Source organism: Pseudopodoces humilis, chromosome 8, assembly GCF_049639895.1.
Source record: "Pseudopodoces humilis isolate 2021_Gansu_Grassland_sample_001 chromosome 8, ASM4963989v1, whole genome shotgun sequence".
Classification (NCBI taxonomy): domain Eukaryota; kingdom Metazoa; phylum Chordata; class Aves; order Passeriformes; family Paridae; genus Pseudopodoces; species Pseudopodoces humilis.
The window spans coordinates 26,085,636-26,104,678 of NC_142207.1; the positions used below are offsets into that span (position 1 = coordinate 26,085,636).

At 43.0% G+C, this 19,043-nt stretch overlaps 1 protein-coding gene across 5 annotated transcripts in view; it reads right to left on the reverse strand.

The window, feature by feature from the left end:
• Positions 1-19,043, reverse strand: part of PLEKHM3 (pleckstrin homology domain containing M3) — a 94,043-nt gene that overhangs the window by 63,697 nt on the left and 11,303 nt on the right. For all 5 annotated transcript variants that reach the window (XR_015773177.1, XR_015773176.1, XM_005519893.3 and 2 more), the window contains exons 3-4: positions 13,347-14,285; positions 1,133-1,278 (exon numbers count right to left, since the gene is read on the reverse strand). Coding sequence is in view for 3 of the 5 variants with exons in the window: in XM_005519893.3 (XP_005519950.2) it covers positions 1,133-1,278; positions 13,347-14,285 (1,085 nt within the window). In the remaining 2 variants the exon portion in view is untranslated. The remainder of the gene's footprint in view (positions 1-1,132; positions 1,279-13,346; positions 14,286-19,043) is intronic.

Below are 19,043 nucleotides of genomic sequence, written 5' to 3' on the forward strand. Positions count from 1 at the left end.
TAGCCCCATATCAGATCTGCTTATACTACCATATGCTGGCAGGTTTAGTCCTTGGTAAAAGCATCCAAAAAAAGAACTTTTAAATATTCCTAACTTCTAGGCATGGGAGGGCTTTTAGTCTCCACACCTTGGAGCTTTGCAACTTTGAAGAATCTTGCATTTCACAGAGCAAGACTATCATTTTCCTGATGGCAGGCTGTAGCTACCTTTTAATAATCTCCCCATTTGAAAAAATTTCTTCAAGAGACCTGCTTTTCCTCTAATAGGGCATTTACTAGTTATTTTTTTCATTTTCAAATAGCACATAATAATAATATACGCAGACACAAAACATCAAACAGCCTCTCCACACAGTGGCTGCTAGGTCTGAAGTTCTAGCATGGTCTGGATTCTTTATGAGTTTGTTATTCTTTCAGCATATACTGCCTGAGACAGCAAAACAACACTGTCACTGTTACCGTATTTGTTGGTACAATGCTTTGAGGTAGGTAATCAGTGCCCCTATCTAGCAACCAGCCACCGAGGCAGCAGCAAATAGCAGATTATAAAAGTTTTAGAAAAGCTCTTGTGTGGCAACTGAAAAACTGTAGAATTTTCTTGTTACATTGCTTTCATCTGTCTGGTTCAATCAAGTACAATGTCCTTCTAGTGCCCTCAGATGCTCATGCCAAGAGACAGGACATACTGGGCCTCACAAACATTGCATTTGGTAGGCCAGTTTCCTATAGGCATTTCCACAATTTAGCATCCATTACCAAGCAGTGCCAATCCTTAGTCCCTGGTGGTCATGAAATGGGTACTCCTCAAGGGCCCAGTAACTGCAAGGATTAGAGCACAAAGACAGTTTGTTGTGTGCTACCTCTCCCTGTCCCTTGAACAGCCAGATAAGCAATGATGAAAAAGATGGACCAAGAAGGAAGAGCATAGCTGCTCCTGTGGGGGAACACCTTAGATCTGGCCAAGGAAACTGTGATGAAAACATGTCTTGTTGAGAAAGCATGGCTCATTTTGTCAAGAGGGACAAAGAAGACAGTATTAGCAGTCAGCAGTCAATGCCCACAACATTTGGGCTGTTGTGTTTCTGTCAGGAATTCCATTCCCTTGCTAGCACTCCAACCTGCAGGGAGATTACCTTGTATTTGGAAGTGTCCCAGTTGTGAACCAGCCGTGCAGGGATAAGGAAGTTGTCATCCACATGGCAGGTGCTGCAGTAATACCATCCACTGTAGCTACACACCTTGGCTTTCCCATTGGACAAACCTATGGAGCGCTGACAGCCTAGACAAAAGAGAGGGGCAAAAATCTGGGTTTGTACACCAAGCCAGAGATACACATTCAGGATGGAGGCAGAAATGTATTCCTCCATTTGAGATTCTTTTAATATTTTATTTATTTTACCCAAGAGATATTTCTTATTCCATAAAAAATTGAAAAATCAATATCAGTATTCTTGGACAAGCACTGAAAAAGCACACGTTAACTCTGGTGTCTGTGACAAGGAGTTCAGAGAGCAGTCAAAAGATACTTAGCACTTCTCAAGAAACAATGGCAGAAGACTTGCTTGTGAGACACTGGGCATTTAAAAGCCATGGCCATCTGAAAACCATGGCCTGAAGCTTAGACAGGCCACATTCTACTGTATGCTTGCTCCAGAGAGCTCCCATTTTCCCCACAAAAGAATGGGCCAGCATTGCCTGCCTGCAGGAGTGCAAGGCAGCTCCCACTGACAGCCAGAAGGGATGCTGACTTGGCAGGTAAGACTCAGCCACAGAATTAGTACAGCCAAGGCAAACCACAGTCAGATCATGAATAATAACTGAGCAGCAGTCACACTGAGAATGAGTAGTTCTTGACTAGCAGTAGTGACACAGCTCAGTTTCCAGCAGAGTTGTTTTTTTTCCTTACAATTGCATTACTCTGTGTCTTACAAGGTCTGAGGTCTGCTGGACGCTTTATTCACAGCTAGATCCCTTGCCTCTTCCCATGCCCTCTTGTGTGGAGTCCCTGGGGTAAAACAATGTATTCAAAAGCTGCTGCTTTAGTTGGAAAGAACTAATGCGAGATCTCCTTCACCTGACCACCTGTTCTCACAAAACACATAAAAACTCAACATATTTGACACTTCTGCCTTTCAATAGTGACAAAAATGAGCCAAAAGGTTAATATAATATTAGACTGGATGACTGAAGACAGACAGCACAGTCACATTAAAAAATGTGCTCAGGAAGTGAGGCGAAAAATGTTTGGGCAAGATACACCAAGATGTCTGTGGCTGTTAAGAGCACCTCTAGACACAGCACACATGACAGTATTTCTGCTTTTCCTTCAAATGCCAGTGTCCCCATATGACATTTATAGGTTCAGCCACAGCACCAGAGCTCCACTCTGTTATGCGCTGCATGTTCAGATGGTCTCTGCTGCAGCTGGTTAGAAACACTGAGTAGCAGAATCCTTGTACATCACTTTTGCTGCAAAAGCATTCATTAAAGAGAGTTTTTTCAGGTAGAAGTCCACTGATCAATTGCTTTTGTCAATATAATTAATTACATTTAGTGTAATTATGTGACTTCTCCCAGTATAAGTTACACTGATTTGAGGAAAGATTGCAGGTCAGCTACTCTAGGCATAAATTGAGCTCCTCCTTCCCCACATGTCACCATATCCCCCTCCGCTCTAACAAAAATCATTAGAATAACCTAACCAACACAATTAGCTCACTTCCTCCACTTTCACACTCCAGAGCCATTTGGCCACTGATTCTCTGCAATACACAGTACCAAGTAAATCAGTATGGGACATATCCTGTTTCCATCTCCCTCTTCCCCTGACCATTTTTTTGTTTTCTGAAGAAAGGACATGCAGTTTCTTGGTAAAAATAAACAGATAAACAGGTCAGTTGATAAAAGAGATAATTATGTTCATGTCTTCTCCTTTACTTCATAAGACCAGAGCATAAGTATTAATGAAGTTCTAGTGGTAAAGCTGTGTCTGAATGCAAATAGTCTCCTAACTCAATGTCATTTAAACCTTATAAACACTCCCCACTAGTCAACACTTACTTGTCTGGAGATGAGGATGGGACAGGACATACTGATTTCACCTAACTAGCACCATGCATCCCCTGCCACTCCACTGGCTGCTACCTTGTCTTAATGCCCTAACTCCTGTCTGTTAGACCAAAGGCAAGAATAAGCTGAAGTCCAATTCAAGCTGCCAAAATTCAACATTTGCAGTTGAGAATTTACCACTTTAAGACTTAATTTCTTGAAGCCTCCTAGAGCCAGAAACTCATTCCAGTCCACAGAGAGAGGAGTCCTCGGGAGAGGGGTGACAAAGCACAGAAATGCTGGTGGGCTTCTCTCCTCTTCCCTATGTCCAGCCATAAGTTCTCTGGGGTGAGGAGAGTCTCAGCAAGCAATCTTGGATACCCTTCATCTTCTGGAAGGGCAGTTTTATGAAGAGGAGGAAGAAACTAGTACCCAAGCAGCATGCATTGCTTTCCTCCTTTCAACTCTTTCCTGAGCCCACATTTGTTTCGTTGTTTCTCTTTACACCTAGTGTTCTTCATCCCTCTTCATATCCTCAAGAAAATATGCTCTGCAAAGCTACATAACAGTTGTGTAGCTGGGGTTTGTTAGATGATAATGTGGTGCTGGCATCCACATTACATTTTCCCCTACTTTACAAGCTTTGCTGTTTGAAAATCACCATCTTTTCCATTCCTCTCTGTTGTGATTCATAATGATGGCTATTTCTACAACCCTTTCAAATCAAGTTATCAAAGCACTGATTTTCTTTGATGTTATGCAGTTCAAAGTGGTGTAGTGTGACAAACATATTTCTGTGGCATAGACCACTTATGCTACTTTGTTTTTTTTAAGGTGGGAAAAAATAGATCAAGAATGAGAAAGAAGAGGAAGAAGGAATAGCCATTGGCTAAATGACCTTGGAAATCCTGCACCTGGGTATTCAGGTATATCAACCTGCCATGATGTTTACCAGAAGCATAGCTAGTACTGATCCCTGGCTTGAAACTCTTGAGCACCTCTCTCAGCAGGACAATCAGATGTAGCTGACCACCTCCAAGATTGATAACACAATTCAACAAAGTTTAGGGTTTGGGAAGGGACCATGTTTGCAGAGAAAACACTTAATTGCCTACATAACTAGAGAAAGCACCTTGCACAGGATGGGAAAAAAAAGCAGCACAACTTTCACCAAACCTCTCTCACCTATTCCTAATGCTCACAGAGAATATTATCTACACAACATCTGTACAAAGGTCTGGCAAACCTGGAGACTAATGCAAAGAGAATACCACAGTATTTGCTAGCACCTAAAATCATCCCTCCCTAAAGAATGTTATAGAGCAAGCTACAGAGGGAAGAAATGTAGCTGTAAGGTACACTGTTAGCAAAGAGAGGGAAGGAATCATCCCAAACCTTTCATCACAGAAAATACAATAAAACAACCTTGGAATCAAGGAAAGAAAATAGGGGTTAGAAAAAATAGCAGTAAGAAAGTGCTGTTGGGCACAGATGAATCTCTCTCAACAACATGTCTGTGAACAGAGCAGGAGCATCACCATCAAGAAGCTCATGTCCAAGTGCGAAGACTTCAGGAAGAAAGTAGTACAGAAGGTGAGGTTAAAAAGTTGTAACAAAACTCTCCTTCACTTAAGGTGGTGGTCTAGTATAGAGGAGGAATCCAAGACATCTGAACACAATTCCTCTTCTCTGAAGCACAGAAAACACCACTTTCAGGTTGCTGCATACTCTTGTGGTCAAGGAAGACACACACAACTATCCTTTTTATCCAGATACCTTTCTCTTTAATCTTTTAACAAGAAAAGACTGGAGTAGCTCCACAGTGAAACAGAGAAAGTGAAAGACCAAATTAGAATCAAGTACACAACTGTTTTCCTTATTCAATAAAGTTCCTTGCTCAGTAACAGGAAAAAGCAAGTCCCTTGTGATTGTGTGCCATAATTAAATCTGTGACAGATTAGCTTAGAAGCTAATTCATTTAGAAACAACATACAATACAAAGAAAAGAAAATGATCCATAGACTTCAAAAGGCTTTCAGATTTATAAAGGCATAAAGAAGACTAAGCAGGAGCACAGCAACAAATTTTCAGTGTTAGGTCAGACAACATTGCTCTATCAGCTCAGCACAAACAGAAATAAGGTGAGAATAACTTCAGTTGCTTTCTTTTATTCCTGTGCATCTATTCCAATTCACTCCATCATGGGAAAACTCAAATTCACAAGGAAGACACACTAACAATCCGATTCAGTTCTCTCTTATGCAGGTTACCCAGGTTTGCATTACACTTTGTCCTTTTCCCACCATTACTTTCCAGAGCAATTTTATTTTAAATAAATAATTAAAAACTTATAAACCTGCAAGTAAAGTCTGACACACTACTCTCCTTGCCTACATTTTCTGTGAGTATCTTAAGAACTTTAAAAAAAGACAACAAAACCTTAACAGATTAAAGTAAAAATTAAAAAATCTGTGTTGAATCCATGTGAGTTTGACCCTATCAAGCAACATATAAAACTCATGTCGGCAATGTACACATCCCACTTTAACTATAAACTAGATCAGCCTCTCCAGAAATAAGGAAAGGTGCAAGCATTCCTATTTGACTCCAAATGGTGGCCAAACTGTTTCAAGTCAATGGAAATCTCAACTATCCTGAGCTGTAGCTTAGGACTAAGTGCTAAAATAACAGATCATCCATCTTCGCACCATCTGTACGTACAGTGCATAGGCCTCTTTCCTGTCTTACATATTCCAGCTCAGCTGATTTAGCTGTATAGGCTTGGTGGCTCTGGGCTGGGGAGACTGGACACTCCAGACAATGATCCATCCCACCCTACTGGAGATGTCTCATAGGCACTCAGCTTCAGAGCAGCTCAGCTCTCCAAGGCACGTGAGATTAATTATTACCTAGGCACCCAGTCTTTCTTCCAATCAGCAAAGACTGGATTGGTGTTGACATCCAATATTTAGATGGCTGGGGGTAGGTGAAGTGAATAAAACCCTCTACATCAGTCATGCTGAATGCACAGAGCTGTGACTTTCCCTGTGAAGATGAACAATCAAGAAAAAATAACCCATATTGGAAACAAGTTGGTGATAGCACATATGGATGCATACACCTCTATTATATATGTCCTTTGTAGAAGACAGCATACAGGCATGCTACAGCTTACACAGCTAAATTCTGCCTTCCCAGTAAACCTAATAGTAGTTAAGCCTGCAACTATAACACCAAAACTTAAAAGTTGAAGTATAAGCTTGCTTTTCACATATATAAGTCAAGAATAACATTTCATCACTAAATGAGAACTAAAAACCCTATCTGTGTCAAATGACAAGCAACAAAACCATACATTTGGAAACTAGTTTTTTATGTGCTTGGATTTCCCTGCTTGAGTTTCATCAGAAGACAGGTTCTTTTACCTTTAGTGTCAAATTCTAAGAGGTGGCAAAGTTATATTTTTCACAGAGGAGGAAATTACAAACAGCTTTGAAGACATGCTTTTCACATAAGCTGTTCTTTGTGACCCTTTTAACACATGGCCACTTTGCATTCTCCTATTGCACATTTTCAAATCCCTTCCCTGTGTTTGCAGGAAAACAGTGCTGAGGAGTAACACCATACACCTCAAACTAATCTGATATTCTTTTTCCCATGCCCTTATAGGATTATTCTCTGCAGTATCTGGTGCTTTGCTGAGACTCTGAAGTGCTCCCTGACAGAAGGAAATGGGATCCACCATGGAATGACTTATTGGTAGGATTCAGTAATTCACCACTCTTTGGTCAGGAATGTGAACTGAACACACTCTCTGGGCCAGCTCTTGAAGCCTGCCTGACAGCTAGAAGTAAGGAGACAATGCAAGCATAATTAATAATGGCATTCCTATTTGTAGAGTTGATTACATTCATGCTTGGTTCTACATACTGAGAAGGAAGACCAGAAAACAGAGCAAAGAGCAGGCCAGCCATTTGTGTGATCAGAACAAACACTGGTGACAGCACACTCAGCTATGCCATTTAGTAAAATGAGTCTCTATTTAGCCCAGTTTTCATTTCTGCTCTGCAGTTAGTTTGAAGATCCCTGCACTGCTCACTCCTTGACTTACACTGAAGACTACCTGATTTGCCAAGTTTCATTTATTTGATACAGCATTAGCATACCTAGAAATAACCAGATCTGTCTCTGTTTGAATACACAACTGGCTTTGTATCTCCTTTTAACAGAAGGAAAACTGTGCAGTAAATGTGGTTACATTTTTTTACCAATGCTATTTGGCTGAATTTCTTCTTGCTCACACATCATTACCACTGCCTTGGGCATATGAACTATTCAGATTTACACAGCACAGGTACATATCAGAGATTACAGATGTTGCAGAAGGCCAGACTGAGAACCTAAGTCCTTCCTGCCAGCTGGCCTCTGGTTTGTTCTGTAGTTTCTTTTACATTGCCCCTGATTTGATCCACATGTAATAGTTTTGCAATAATACACTGCTTTGGCATGCAACAGAAAAGGGAGAGCCTTGCCAGAGCACACACAGATGTCCCAGTTCTGCAGTAGTGGACCCTAAAGCAGCCATTTTCTTTCAGTGTTTGTCCCTCAAGGCTGTACATCTGCAAGGACACTCTGATGCCGAACAAATGCACAGAGCACTTCACAGGAATTTAATCCAGAGCAGCATTAGGAGGGACTGACTCCCTGTGATGCTGGCTTCTGTGACACCTCTGAGTTTCACACACATCTGCCAAATCTCTGTCAAAATTTGTTAGGACAGTCAGGTAGATCCAAATTTTATGAGGCAAGAATAAAACTGAGCAAACAGCATTGGAACATAAACTTTGCTTTCTTAGGCAACTAAATTAACAGATGTGGCCAAAAACAACTCAGGAACCAGGTATAAACTGCAACTGCAGAAAAAGTGCAGATGCCTATGCCCTTCTGGGAAGCCAAGGCCTTTAGTAGCAAAAGCTGGCTTGACTGATATAAAAGATGCTAGCCCAACAAATAAAGCTCTCTCTTGCACACAATTAATGAAGAACCTCTGGGTTCTCCAGAGAGGAACTGTGGGGGTGGTGGATAAGTGTTGGGGTTTTCATGTCTGAAAAATACTTCCTTTTGTCTGGATGTAGCTTTTTTCCATCTCAACAAAGGTGAGACTTGGACATTTAGACTCCCTGGATTGGGCATTCTTTTCTTTGCACTCTATGCCAGAAGATCCCTCAAGACTAGGTTCATACAAGAAATGGACCAAAAAGGTCCCCAGACAACCAAGAGTTTTTTGGGGGCAGTGGAACTCATACCTAAATCTACAAGCTAGGAAGAAACAAGGCATAGCCAAGAACAGCCTATGCTTACAGCAGAGACATGCTCACACTCAGAAGAACTGAGCTCACAACAGTAAAAAAAATTAGCACAAGAACGTACTGAAAACCTGCAGAGTTGTTGATGGGGCAGATTAGAGCAATGGGGTCACCTATCCCCATACAGGCAGAAAAGGCTCCCTTCAAGGTTGCCAGGAGAAATACATATATTCCTCAGCCAAGACAGTTTTATCAGCAGTTCCTCTTGCAGGGCTGAGACAAAGAAGTCACTTAAACACCAGCCGATTGCAAAGTGCACATCAGGGCACAGAATAGGCACTGAACTGATCAAGCACTTATCTAAACTGCACTTCCAGGCAGCAGCAGGTCAACTCCAAACCGAATCTCATGAAGACGAAAATCTCACTCTGTGAAGGTTCCAGCAAAATCCCAGGAGGCTGAAGGATCCAACTTCTACCAGACAAAGCTGATAATTTTCACTGTCACTTCTAGTCATGCCATCCTAGAACTGCACTGAAGAACTCATCAATGAAGATTAAATGGCCTCTGTGATCATAACTGATCACAGATAAACAGGTATAATCACCCCAGGCACGTGGTATCTTCCCATCTTTTTCCAAAACAAGCTATCATATGGCAAAGCACTGTGGCCCAGCAACCTCGTGTTTTGAAACATGTAGGTCCACTGCAAATAAAGTGCTCCCTGCTACGCAAATTCCAGTCACCCTTGTTTGGAAACACTCCCCCCCACTCCTCCCTACAAGTCAGTGACCTTAATTAAACATGGTGTATTTTCCAAACACTAACTTAGACATGTTTTTTTTCTGCTCAACTGGTTTAGAAATCCCACTGCTAGCAGTGGAAGTTTTAGTTTTAAAAGAATAGCAATAGGGCCTGAAAGTCACATACAAGACTAGAAGACTAAAACCTAAAGTGAAGATACCTAAACAATAAAACCTTTACAGTGCAAAACATTCCTAGGGGATTTTACAGAGTCTCAAATACAGGGAAGGTAAAAAGCTGCTGAAGCCCTAGAAGAAAGAGATCAACTGAAATGAAACCAAGCACAAAACAAATACAGCACTTAGAAAAAGCACAATCCTAAAAGCCCTGGACAGGTGAGAACAATGGTTATTCAGAACTAAAATGTGACAAGAGTGCTGAAAACCTTCCAAAGGACCTTATGGTATTATATTATTGTGCTGCATTTTCTAGGGTTTATCCTCTAGCATTTTTATTTCAGTGACATGCTAAAAGTAAGTGCTGGGTGTAATGACAGTTCACCAAGTATTTGCTAAATTCAAGGATGCTTCTCAACTACCTGTATTTGAGAATTTTCAACTGTAAGGCTTTTTCAGAAGTTGAACAAAGTTGACATAGCACATAACTATTTTGTTTTGTTCTTAAATCACACTTGCTGGCTTACAAGCTACTAGGAAATACTTTCTTTTCATTAAGAGGTGGGAAAAAAAAGATATTTTACTTTTACTGCAGTAAAATTTTTACTGATTCCAGACCAAGGGGCTGAGATAGAGCAGAAGTTGCATGACCCAGGCATGTTGCACTGGGCTGTCCCCCAGCTACACACATGATCACAGCACTAGGTGCAGAATGATTCCTTGAAAGACAACAGCTCTCCACCTGCTGCTTCATTTGACAAGCCTGCAAGCTCAGGAAATAGCACATTTACTAACCTTGGCTTTTCTGCACCTAGTCTTCAGCTCAGCCAGCCAAGTCATTCAAGCCCTAATAGCAGCATTTATCGTTTTGGCAAGTGAGGAGACATGGAGAAAGCAAGGAGGAAAAGACAGGAGGTGCCCCAGAAGAGGAGCAAGGAAAGCCACACAGACAAATGAAAGGGTGCAGAGCACTTTTTACAGAAGGCAGAAATTCCCACATGCATTAGGACTTGCTGTCTAAGTAACAAGAGTTCTTGGCAGATACGACTGACTTCTCTGGAAAAAATGTCTGTTTTAATAAAGGACAGGCGGAAAGAAAACAAAAGGTGAAATAGAAGAGAGTCATCAAAAGAACAGGAGCTATGCAAAAACTGGAGGCAAGGGCAAAGGCCATTTGTCTTCCCCATCTATGGAAAATTGATGCCACATGACAAAGAAATAAAGATAGTGAAGGGCACCTGGCGATATTTGCTCCTTACAGACTTCCAGGAGAACTCATGCACGAGAAATGCCTACCTTTCCCTAGAAGCCTTCCTCTAAGCCAAAAATATAAATAATGGGCACAAAATTAAAAGGGTTTATCAACTCCCTGCCTCTCCACTGCTAATCAGTGGCCTGTTCACTCATTTTTTTTCAAATTACAACAAATAATGCCCTGCCCTCTGTAGTAAAACAGAGTTAGAAATGTGGAGAAAAGCTTTTGTATCTGCTGATCAAGCAAAAGACAATTTTTTTTTTTTCAAACTGCTGTTCTGACTCCAGGGTATCAATAGTTTGTCCTCCCTGCCCCATGACTACATCTGACACCACTGCCCTGACATATATCACGAGTTGAAAAGTGCTAGTCAGACTCCACGACAAACCTGTCAATAGCGAGGCACAGACATTCACATTCTTCCCTACCTGCTTGTGAATATCAGCTGTTTGTCTGGGACCAATTCCTTGAAAAGCTTTTACTGATGGAGAAAAGGAAAGAGGGATGCAAGGAGCATTTCAAACAGGAAAAAAAAAACAAAAACGGGGAAGGGAACCCCACAAAGACTGCAAAGAGAAAATAAATTTTAAAAAGCCTGTCTTCATCAGGTCCTCCCAGCAACCTTCTTTATCAGAGGTTCATTGTCAATCAATTAGCCAAGGCAGCAGGGGTCTGTAGGAAGGGGGGTAGCTCGAGAGACAATGGTCTGCCCTGTTGTATTACTATTTAATCGCTTTTCCTAAATAAATAAAGCAGCCCTGAGGTGCTGTCATGTCAAGGGAATTTATAACAAAAAACCCTTCATTTTTCATTGGTCATTACTTTTCCTTCCCTCCCACCCCTGCAGGACTAGAGAGGGTTATTACTGTAGCCGTAAGTTCCATCTTTGTGTTGCTTGCCTTTGATTCCCACTCGGACCTTGCCGCTTTCTGGCACTAATTTGTCAGGCTGAACAAAGGAGGGATTTGTACCTCCTGTAAGGTCTCAATTAGGAAAGGCTTCTGCTGTATTATGTGCCATTGGGACAGGACACAAAGACGGTAATTACAGGAATTTGCACTAAATGGCTGAAGAATTCACAGCAAAACTTTTCTTCCTCCCCCCTCCTCATCTTTCTCCAAGCTTACCCCTCCCAGCAGCCCTGGGGAGAAGGCTCTCAATGCCTGCACGCTGTAATTACCAACAGCAGGCCCCTCAGGTTAAACAGCAGCCCACGGCCGGAACGGCACAACTGCCCGAAGGGAGCAAGGAACAAGGACAGAGGCTCGGCTTGCCCGTGTGCCTCCTCTGCACGAACTTTCCTGAACCAAACAAGTTTCCCCAGTTTCTCCCAGTTATAACTAAAATAATTTATTTCTTTGCACCATGGTAACAGCTCCAAATTCCAGCCGGCTCTAAGGGTCTCAGGAGTGGCAAAGGACTCGCTCCTACAGAAAGTGTTGTGAGCCCCCATCCTCGGGGACAGAGGATCCCCGCGAGCAGCTTCCCACAGACCCTCCACAACTCAAGAGAAGTTTCTCTGCACGAGAACATTTGTTCAGTTTGGCAGACTAAAAGGACACCACAGGAGTATTGGGAATATCTCAGGTGTATCAGGAAAAGACATCATGCAGCCCTGGTCAGAGCACCTTATTTTTACAGGGAATACATGAGTGAATGGACGTGAATTATCCCATGTTCGGGATGAACACCCTTTCCCAGAGAAAAGTCTGCTCCCATACTACATAAAGCAAGACTAAAACCTGTTTCACATTGGAGACGTGTATTTTGCTGCCATCCCAGGGCCTGATCCTATTTTAGAGGAGGTCATTGAAAAATTTCACTTGAAACTCTCATGAACCTCAGTCAGAGGATGAAGCAAAATATAAAACAAATTACATAAAATCATAAAAATGTGGCCAAGAACAGAGCTGAATTCAGGCAGAAGCCCAAATACTGTGACCAAATCAGTAAGTGCAATGATGTCAACCCTCATCATGATGCTGCCAGGTGAGTGCCATGCACTGTGGAGTGATGAGCAGGAACATGACCCGCAAGTGACTACCAGAGAAGGACAAACTCAACTGCACCCACAGTCCATTTTGAAGACAGACCAGTACTTCTAGGACCCAGGTCTCCAATGGAAGGGATTCAGGCCAGCCAGTATGTTCTGGGCCCACACAGATAGTCCCCAGAGTCACGTGTGGTTCCAGAGCAACATGAGAACCACACCCCAAAGCAGCATGGGGAGGAGGCAGGACCATCACAGCTCCCATAATACAAGAGAAAAAGTCTCCAAAAGAGCTGTTTCTGCTTGAGCTGACAATTTCTGAGTGTAACTAAAGCAAGTCAGAGACTGCAGTTTAGGCATACGGTGCCCAAATTTGCTCCAGATAGGTGCCCTTGCTAAAGCAAAATGACAATGAACTGCATTCACACAGGTCCTCTCTATATTCAATACATTCCCAAACTGGGTAAAAACATGATCTTGCCTATAGGACTAGAGTCAGACAACAAATTAATTCAAACCCCTTTGATTCTGGACCACCTTTACAGCATCCTGAATCAAGAAAACAGCTCAGCCACCCTGAAGGGTAGCCCTGGCCCATGTAGTGCTGTAGGCACAGGATCTAATGTTTCAGCACTGCTCATCAAAATCAGATGAACCTCTTAATATCCCATAGGTTTTTCTCCACATTTGACAGAGAGAAAGGCTAACCACAGCCACAGTGAGAGGCAGAGAACAGCTGCGCTGCTAAAACACACACATGCTCTTTCAAGTAATTTTCTTTTCCTGCAGAGGGGGTGTGGGTGCAGATGCTGCAACCTGGCTGCTCACCTGCACACTTGAAGCTCTGAACTGTGAGCCCTCTCTCTAGAGACAATGTGGTCAGGATGCTCAAGAAGCTGGTGGTCACAGACTGGCGCTTGGTCTTTCTGAGATCATTTCCAAGGGGCCGATCTCCAGGTTTGTTCCTAAGCGTCACCTGTGGGTTTTGAGTTAAACTTCGAGTAGCATTGGCTGCTGATTTCAGTGCCTCCATCCACTCCTGGGCCCTCTGACGGGTCTCTGCGCGCAGGCGCAGCACGTCTTGGGGAAAAATGACCTGAAAGCAAGAGTCACAGTCATCCTGAGTATCTGTCTGGACCGACAGGCACACATCGACATTGTAGCTCAGCAGGGGATCTTCATCAAGCCTACCAGGTTGAAATGCCATGAGATAAGACCTGTTCAAGACAAAAGTAAATGCCTTCCAGTTATTCTGGACAGTTAACCTGTAAAGAGTCCCTGATTTCAGAATATTTTGGTACTCTTTAGTGTTTTCAGTCAAATTCACGGATAGGAAGAGCTCCATAGGCTTCTCTAATAACCCATTAGTTTGAGAAAGGTCACTGTTATTTTTTTCCGGCTTTGGCACATTCTCCAGTTTCTCCTGCTGTCTTGTAAATGCAGGCACAGAAGCACGCACCGCTTCCCAAAGTTTCTGTCCCCAGTCCAAAGTCTCCCATGAGGACTCTGCCTTCAGCTGTAGCTGTGAGCTGTCTGACAGGACAGTGTCCACCACCTTGGTTTCAATGCCCCCAGTAACAGTGACCCTTTGAAAACGCATGAGTGGATACACGGTGGGAAGAGTCTGGTTGCCACTGCTGTCCAAGCAATACAGGTACAGTTTGTACTGGGAGAGCTCAGCGTAACAGGTTTGCCAGTAGCTGTCATTGTCTCTTCTAACTTCCAAGTATCCCTTCTTCAGAAGATTTGGGAACACTGTCTTGTGTTCTGGAGAAAAAAAAATAAGAATGTTACAATTTTTTTTTTTAATTGTCTCAAATTACTACATCATTCTGGCTGCTACATCCCTCCTACCCATACACGGCATATCTGAAGATAGGATGACAGAGAGAATTTTCATCTAATAGGTTATAATTATCAAACACAAGCACTAACTCTGTATTTGAGCCATCAAGAATACAGCACTTTTTACCCAGAGGTACCAAAACACCTTACAAAAAGGGAACAAAGAAACAGAGGGACAGAGAAGCACAGCAATTTTCCTGAGATAGCCAGAACAACAATGGCAGAGCAACAAAACACTGCAGGTCTCCCAGAACCTAGTCCAGAAGTGGACAATACTATCAAGAAATCTATTGCTAGCTAAAATACACTTTGACAGTAATAAACACATAGAATTTAAAACACCTTACCCTCTCTTTCCTGCTTCTTCCCAGGCTCAACTTCGTGTTTTCACACACACCACCTCTGCCTCCCCCATCTTAAACAGCTCAGAGGGAAAAGGAATAGTGGTATCTGGTCAGCTCCTCTCTGCTGCTCCCTCCTTCTCACACCTTTCCCCTGCTCCAGCATGATCCTCTCCAGGGTCTGCAGTCCTTCAGGTTAAATCTATTCCTGCATGAGCTCTCTGTGGCCAGAGTTCCTTCACGAAATCTCCACATTGTCCAGCATGGGGTCCCACATGGGCCTCCAGGGAGATCTTGCTCCATCCACCACATTCTCCCCAAGGGCTGGAGCACATTCTCATCCCTCTGACCCTCAGCTGCTCTTGACACAGCTGCCAGTGCTGTGCCCTTGCCGAGATGCACTCTGCCCTCTGTGGCTGATGGGCACAGCTGTGTCCTGTGGAGGGACTGCTGGAAAACCCTGCTGCCAGCACTGGGTACAGCACCTGGCACCTGGGCTGACCTGGCGAATGCAGAACTGTGCCCAACACAGCAATCTCTTACATTTCAGAACAGTCTGGGACCAGAACATTTTGTGCAGCTCTGTTTACTCCAGAGTTTTGCTGATTTATGAGAATCAGGCTCAGGAGTAGCAGACACAACCAAGAATGAAAAGTGAGAGGCTGCCCAGAGGGATTCAAACACACACACCTGAGCATCTCAGCACTTCAGGTGCTTTGGAGCAGACCACAAACCCCAACCCAAAGCAAAGTCAAGGGGAATTTTCTTCATCCATGATAAAAGGACTTATCTAAAGCATTTCTTATATTTAAATAAGAGTTTACATACAAAATTTGTTCCAATCTGATTTGCACCACTTCAGCCACCACAGGCAAGATTCATATTTTCACCTTGGGTTAAGCATGTGGCTCTAGACAATTCTTGTTGGTCCCTGTATAAATTCAGAAGCATTCACTTTTACACCGTAATACCAACTGTAACCCTTGGCACCCCAAAACAACCCAGGCCTAAGGAACAAACTCTTACCCCATATGAGTTCTACTTCACCCTTCCAGTAAGGGTACCTGCGCTGGGACTTTACTTACAAACAGTGAGAGAATTAGCAGACACAAGTAAAGGTTTCTGCCTCCGATTATCTATCTCCCTTGGAGTCTGCTATTCCTGGCAAGGTAGCCACCGGGAAACAGCTCCTCATCCACGACCCACCATAATTAGGTCACAACAAAATCAGCATTAATTGACCTTAACACACAGTATTACAGACCACAGCAATACAAGACCTGGCCTACTCCAGATTTCCACCCTAGGGCTGACAGCCTTTGGAACAGGGATAGCTGGAGGCATAAAACATTTTCAGCATCTCAGCTTAACCAGTTACACTCGTGTTAACAAGCCACACTCTAACAAGCTTTAGACATCAACTCTGAGTACACTGAGGATGTCTGCAACACAGAACTAAGAGAACAGAAATATCTAGACTAGATGAAGCTTGGAAACAAAACCAGGCCTGTACAGAAACTACATCCCCAGCTGTACTGGCCTTCCCAGCTAATACAGCCAAGATTGTTGGCCAAACTGCTCTCACCACTGCTGGCTAAAGGGTGAGTCTGTCTATCCTCCCAGAGCACAAGGAGAGTCAGGGACTCTTGAGTATTTGAAGAACTTAGTTACTGTCCAGGAGCTTCTGATACCAACTGAGGCAACCTTGGGCTGTAACCTTCATTCTAAGAAGATGCTCTTGCCTTTGGCTGGAAGTATGCTTGTTGGTAATTCTCAGTTTCTTCTGTGGGCAGGACAAAGAATCAGAATAGCAGCAAGTGTAAAAGGTTTTGCCAGCTCTTCAGCAAAGATCAACTTTTAAGGATTTATAAGGATTAAGGTGACAAGCTCCAGTTAAACTTAATGAACATATATGAAAAGTAATTGTTTGATGTACGTAATGTTGGAATGGAAATTTCATGGGGGTTAAAAATGGAGGAAGGATGCTACCTTGCAGCCACCTTAACAAAAAGGAGGCACTTAGGTTTCGTCTTGACAGCTCAGCTTCAGCTTCCCCATTCACCCACATACTCAGAATGGAGCCTGCTTTTAACACCATGCTCAAAGCACTCCATCTACAGAGATTTCCTGCAGATGTGGCTAAAACCGTAACAACCATTTTAAAAATTGCTATTTTGGCACTAGGTCTAAAAGGGTCAGTATAACTATACCTTGCATATCAATAAAGTACTCAAGAGTATTTCAGCTAAATATGAAAACTGAAAACCTAATCTATAACCCAAAATGGTAGAGAAAAAGCACTCTTTGATAGCCCAGATGGATAGATGTGCACACACATGGACACACTAAAAGAGAGCCAATTTTGTTCACTGTACATCTCTGGCCCTGACATTCATTAGTATTTCTGCACTAACTCAAAAGCCATTAATTTCTCTGAAACCCACACTAATCCCTTTGTAGTGTAGATAATGGACAGCCATTCTAGAGTCATCTTCCCTTTCTATTAATCCAATCAGGGAGGCAGCACTTCTGCAGCTCCAACTGCAATCTCTCTCGCTTCCATCAAGTACAGATGACCGTCCAAGCTTCTCCATAATAAGACAACTCATAACCTTCCCCCAGCCACCCCTCCTTCCTCTGCACACAGGTTTGCTTGTCTTTTGTTAAGTTAGAGAAAGGCTATCTCTCCCTGTCTTTCACAGGGGCAACCCCTCTCCCTCCTTCACCCCGCTCCTTCCCTTCAAGCTCTGTGAAATTGGCTCCAATGGCTCTCGCTCAAACTGGGACAGAACCAGCAGCCACCTTGATTAACATTCAAATGCCTCGTATTGTTTAGGTCAGGGCAACAGATGCTGGCAGAGACAGGTTGAATCCACATGCTGCACATACACACACATATTAACAGCTCTGCTCCTTTATTTCCTCCACATGCACCGTGCCAGATAATACCTTTTTACTCACAGAGCAAATGGTACCATCTCTCTATCCACCTTCCAAACAGAAAGTGCATCTCTTTTCCTCCTTACAGAGACAGGCAGAGTAAATTGAGGAAGAGAAAAAAAACCTGAAATAATCACAGTAAATGGCCCACATCTGAGCCATTTGGAGTTATAATTTCAAGGAAAGAGGTGGAAGAAGGCAGAGGAAAACAAAGAGACTCAGCAGCTGAGGACAGAGTAATATCTTCCTCAGCATCTCTCCTCTCCTTTGGGAACTGCCCCTCATCCCAGCTAGGAGCCCTGCACACAGCACTGAAACCAGGACAGCCTAGCACCCACCTACCACTCACCACACTTGGGGCAGCTGCTGCAACCTCTGGAGAGAGACCAAATGTTGTACCAGAATGTCCAGAAGACACGCACTCCGGAACAACTGACTGTACTTGCATCTCAGGATCCTTTTCAGGGTTTTAATCCTTTTCCTGTATGGCAGGAAAGCTTACTCTGTTTTCCACCACTGAAGCATTTCTGACAACAGTCATTCCAAGTAACTTGGAAAAGAGCAGAAGCAGAGATGCCTAGCTTGTGAGGAGTTTGCATCTTGAGGGGGCACTCCTCTCTGAATTCTCTAATGCTTAGTAAGTGATGAGTGTAAGTTAGAGAGTTTTTGTCACTAGTTTTTCTCTCAGATTTTTACAAAACTGAGCATTTTTGCAAAACTTACGTTTGGGACCCTTTTGGGTTGGGCTAGTCACCTTCTTGGAGGGATTTGCTAGATCAGGGGAAAACTGTGCCTCATATCTACAATAACTACTACCTTCCTACTTAAAAATACAGTCTTTTCTTCCCACCTGAGTCTGCAGATATGTATCTTTCAATTTTTCAGTGTGTAGATGCTCAACACAGTGACAGCTCTGGAGTTCTCCAAGCTCACAGGCAAACAAATCAGCTACCTGGAAAAAGTACTGTAGTATCCACACTGTCAGGAGTGGTGGTATTTGAATGACCATCAAGCCATGCTGTGTTTAAAGCACTGTGTTTTAAAAATCCAAGCCAAGCTTCACTGTATGTTACAGAAGCAGTATTCTCTCTTTATTTGCCAGGCCACGTGCCCAGAAATACAAAAGCCTGCCTTGAATTTGCTTACAACTTCTGTCTCTGCTAGCTCTGCTTCCTGCTTGTGCCCCATAGCACAAACAGGGTTTATTTCCAGCACATGAGCTCTTTTACCAGCAGGCCTAGGATACTGCCCCAAAAAGCACAGCTTCTTTTCAGGTCCTTTTCTTTCTTAGCACATGGAAAGGATTCAGTGTCATATTATTTGTGTTATGATTTAGTGGTAGAATTGGCAGTGCTGGGTTAACAGCTGGAGTAGATAAAGGTTTTTTCCAACCTAAATG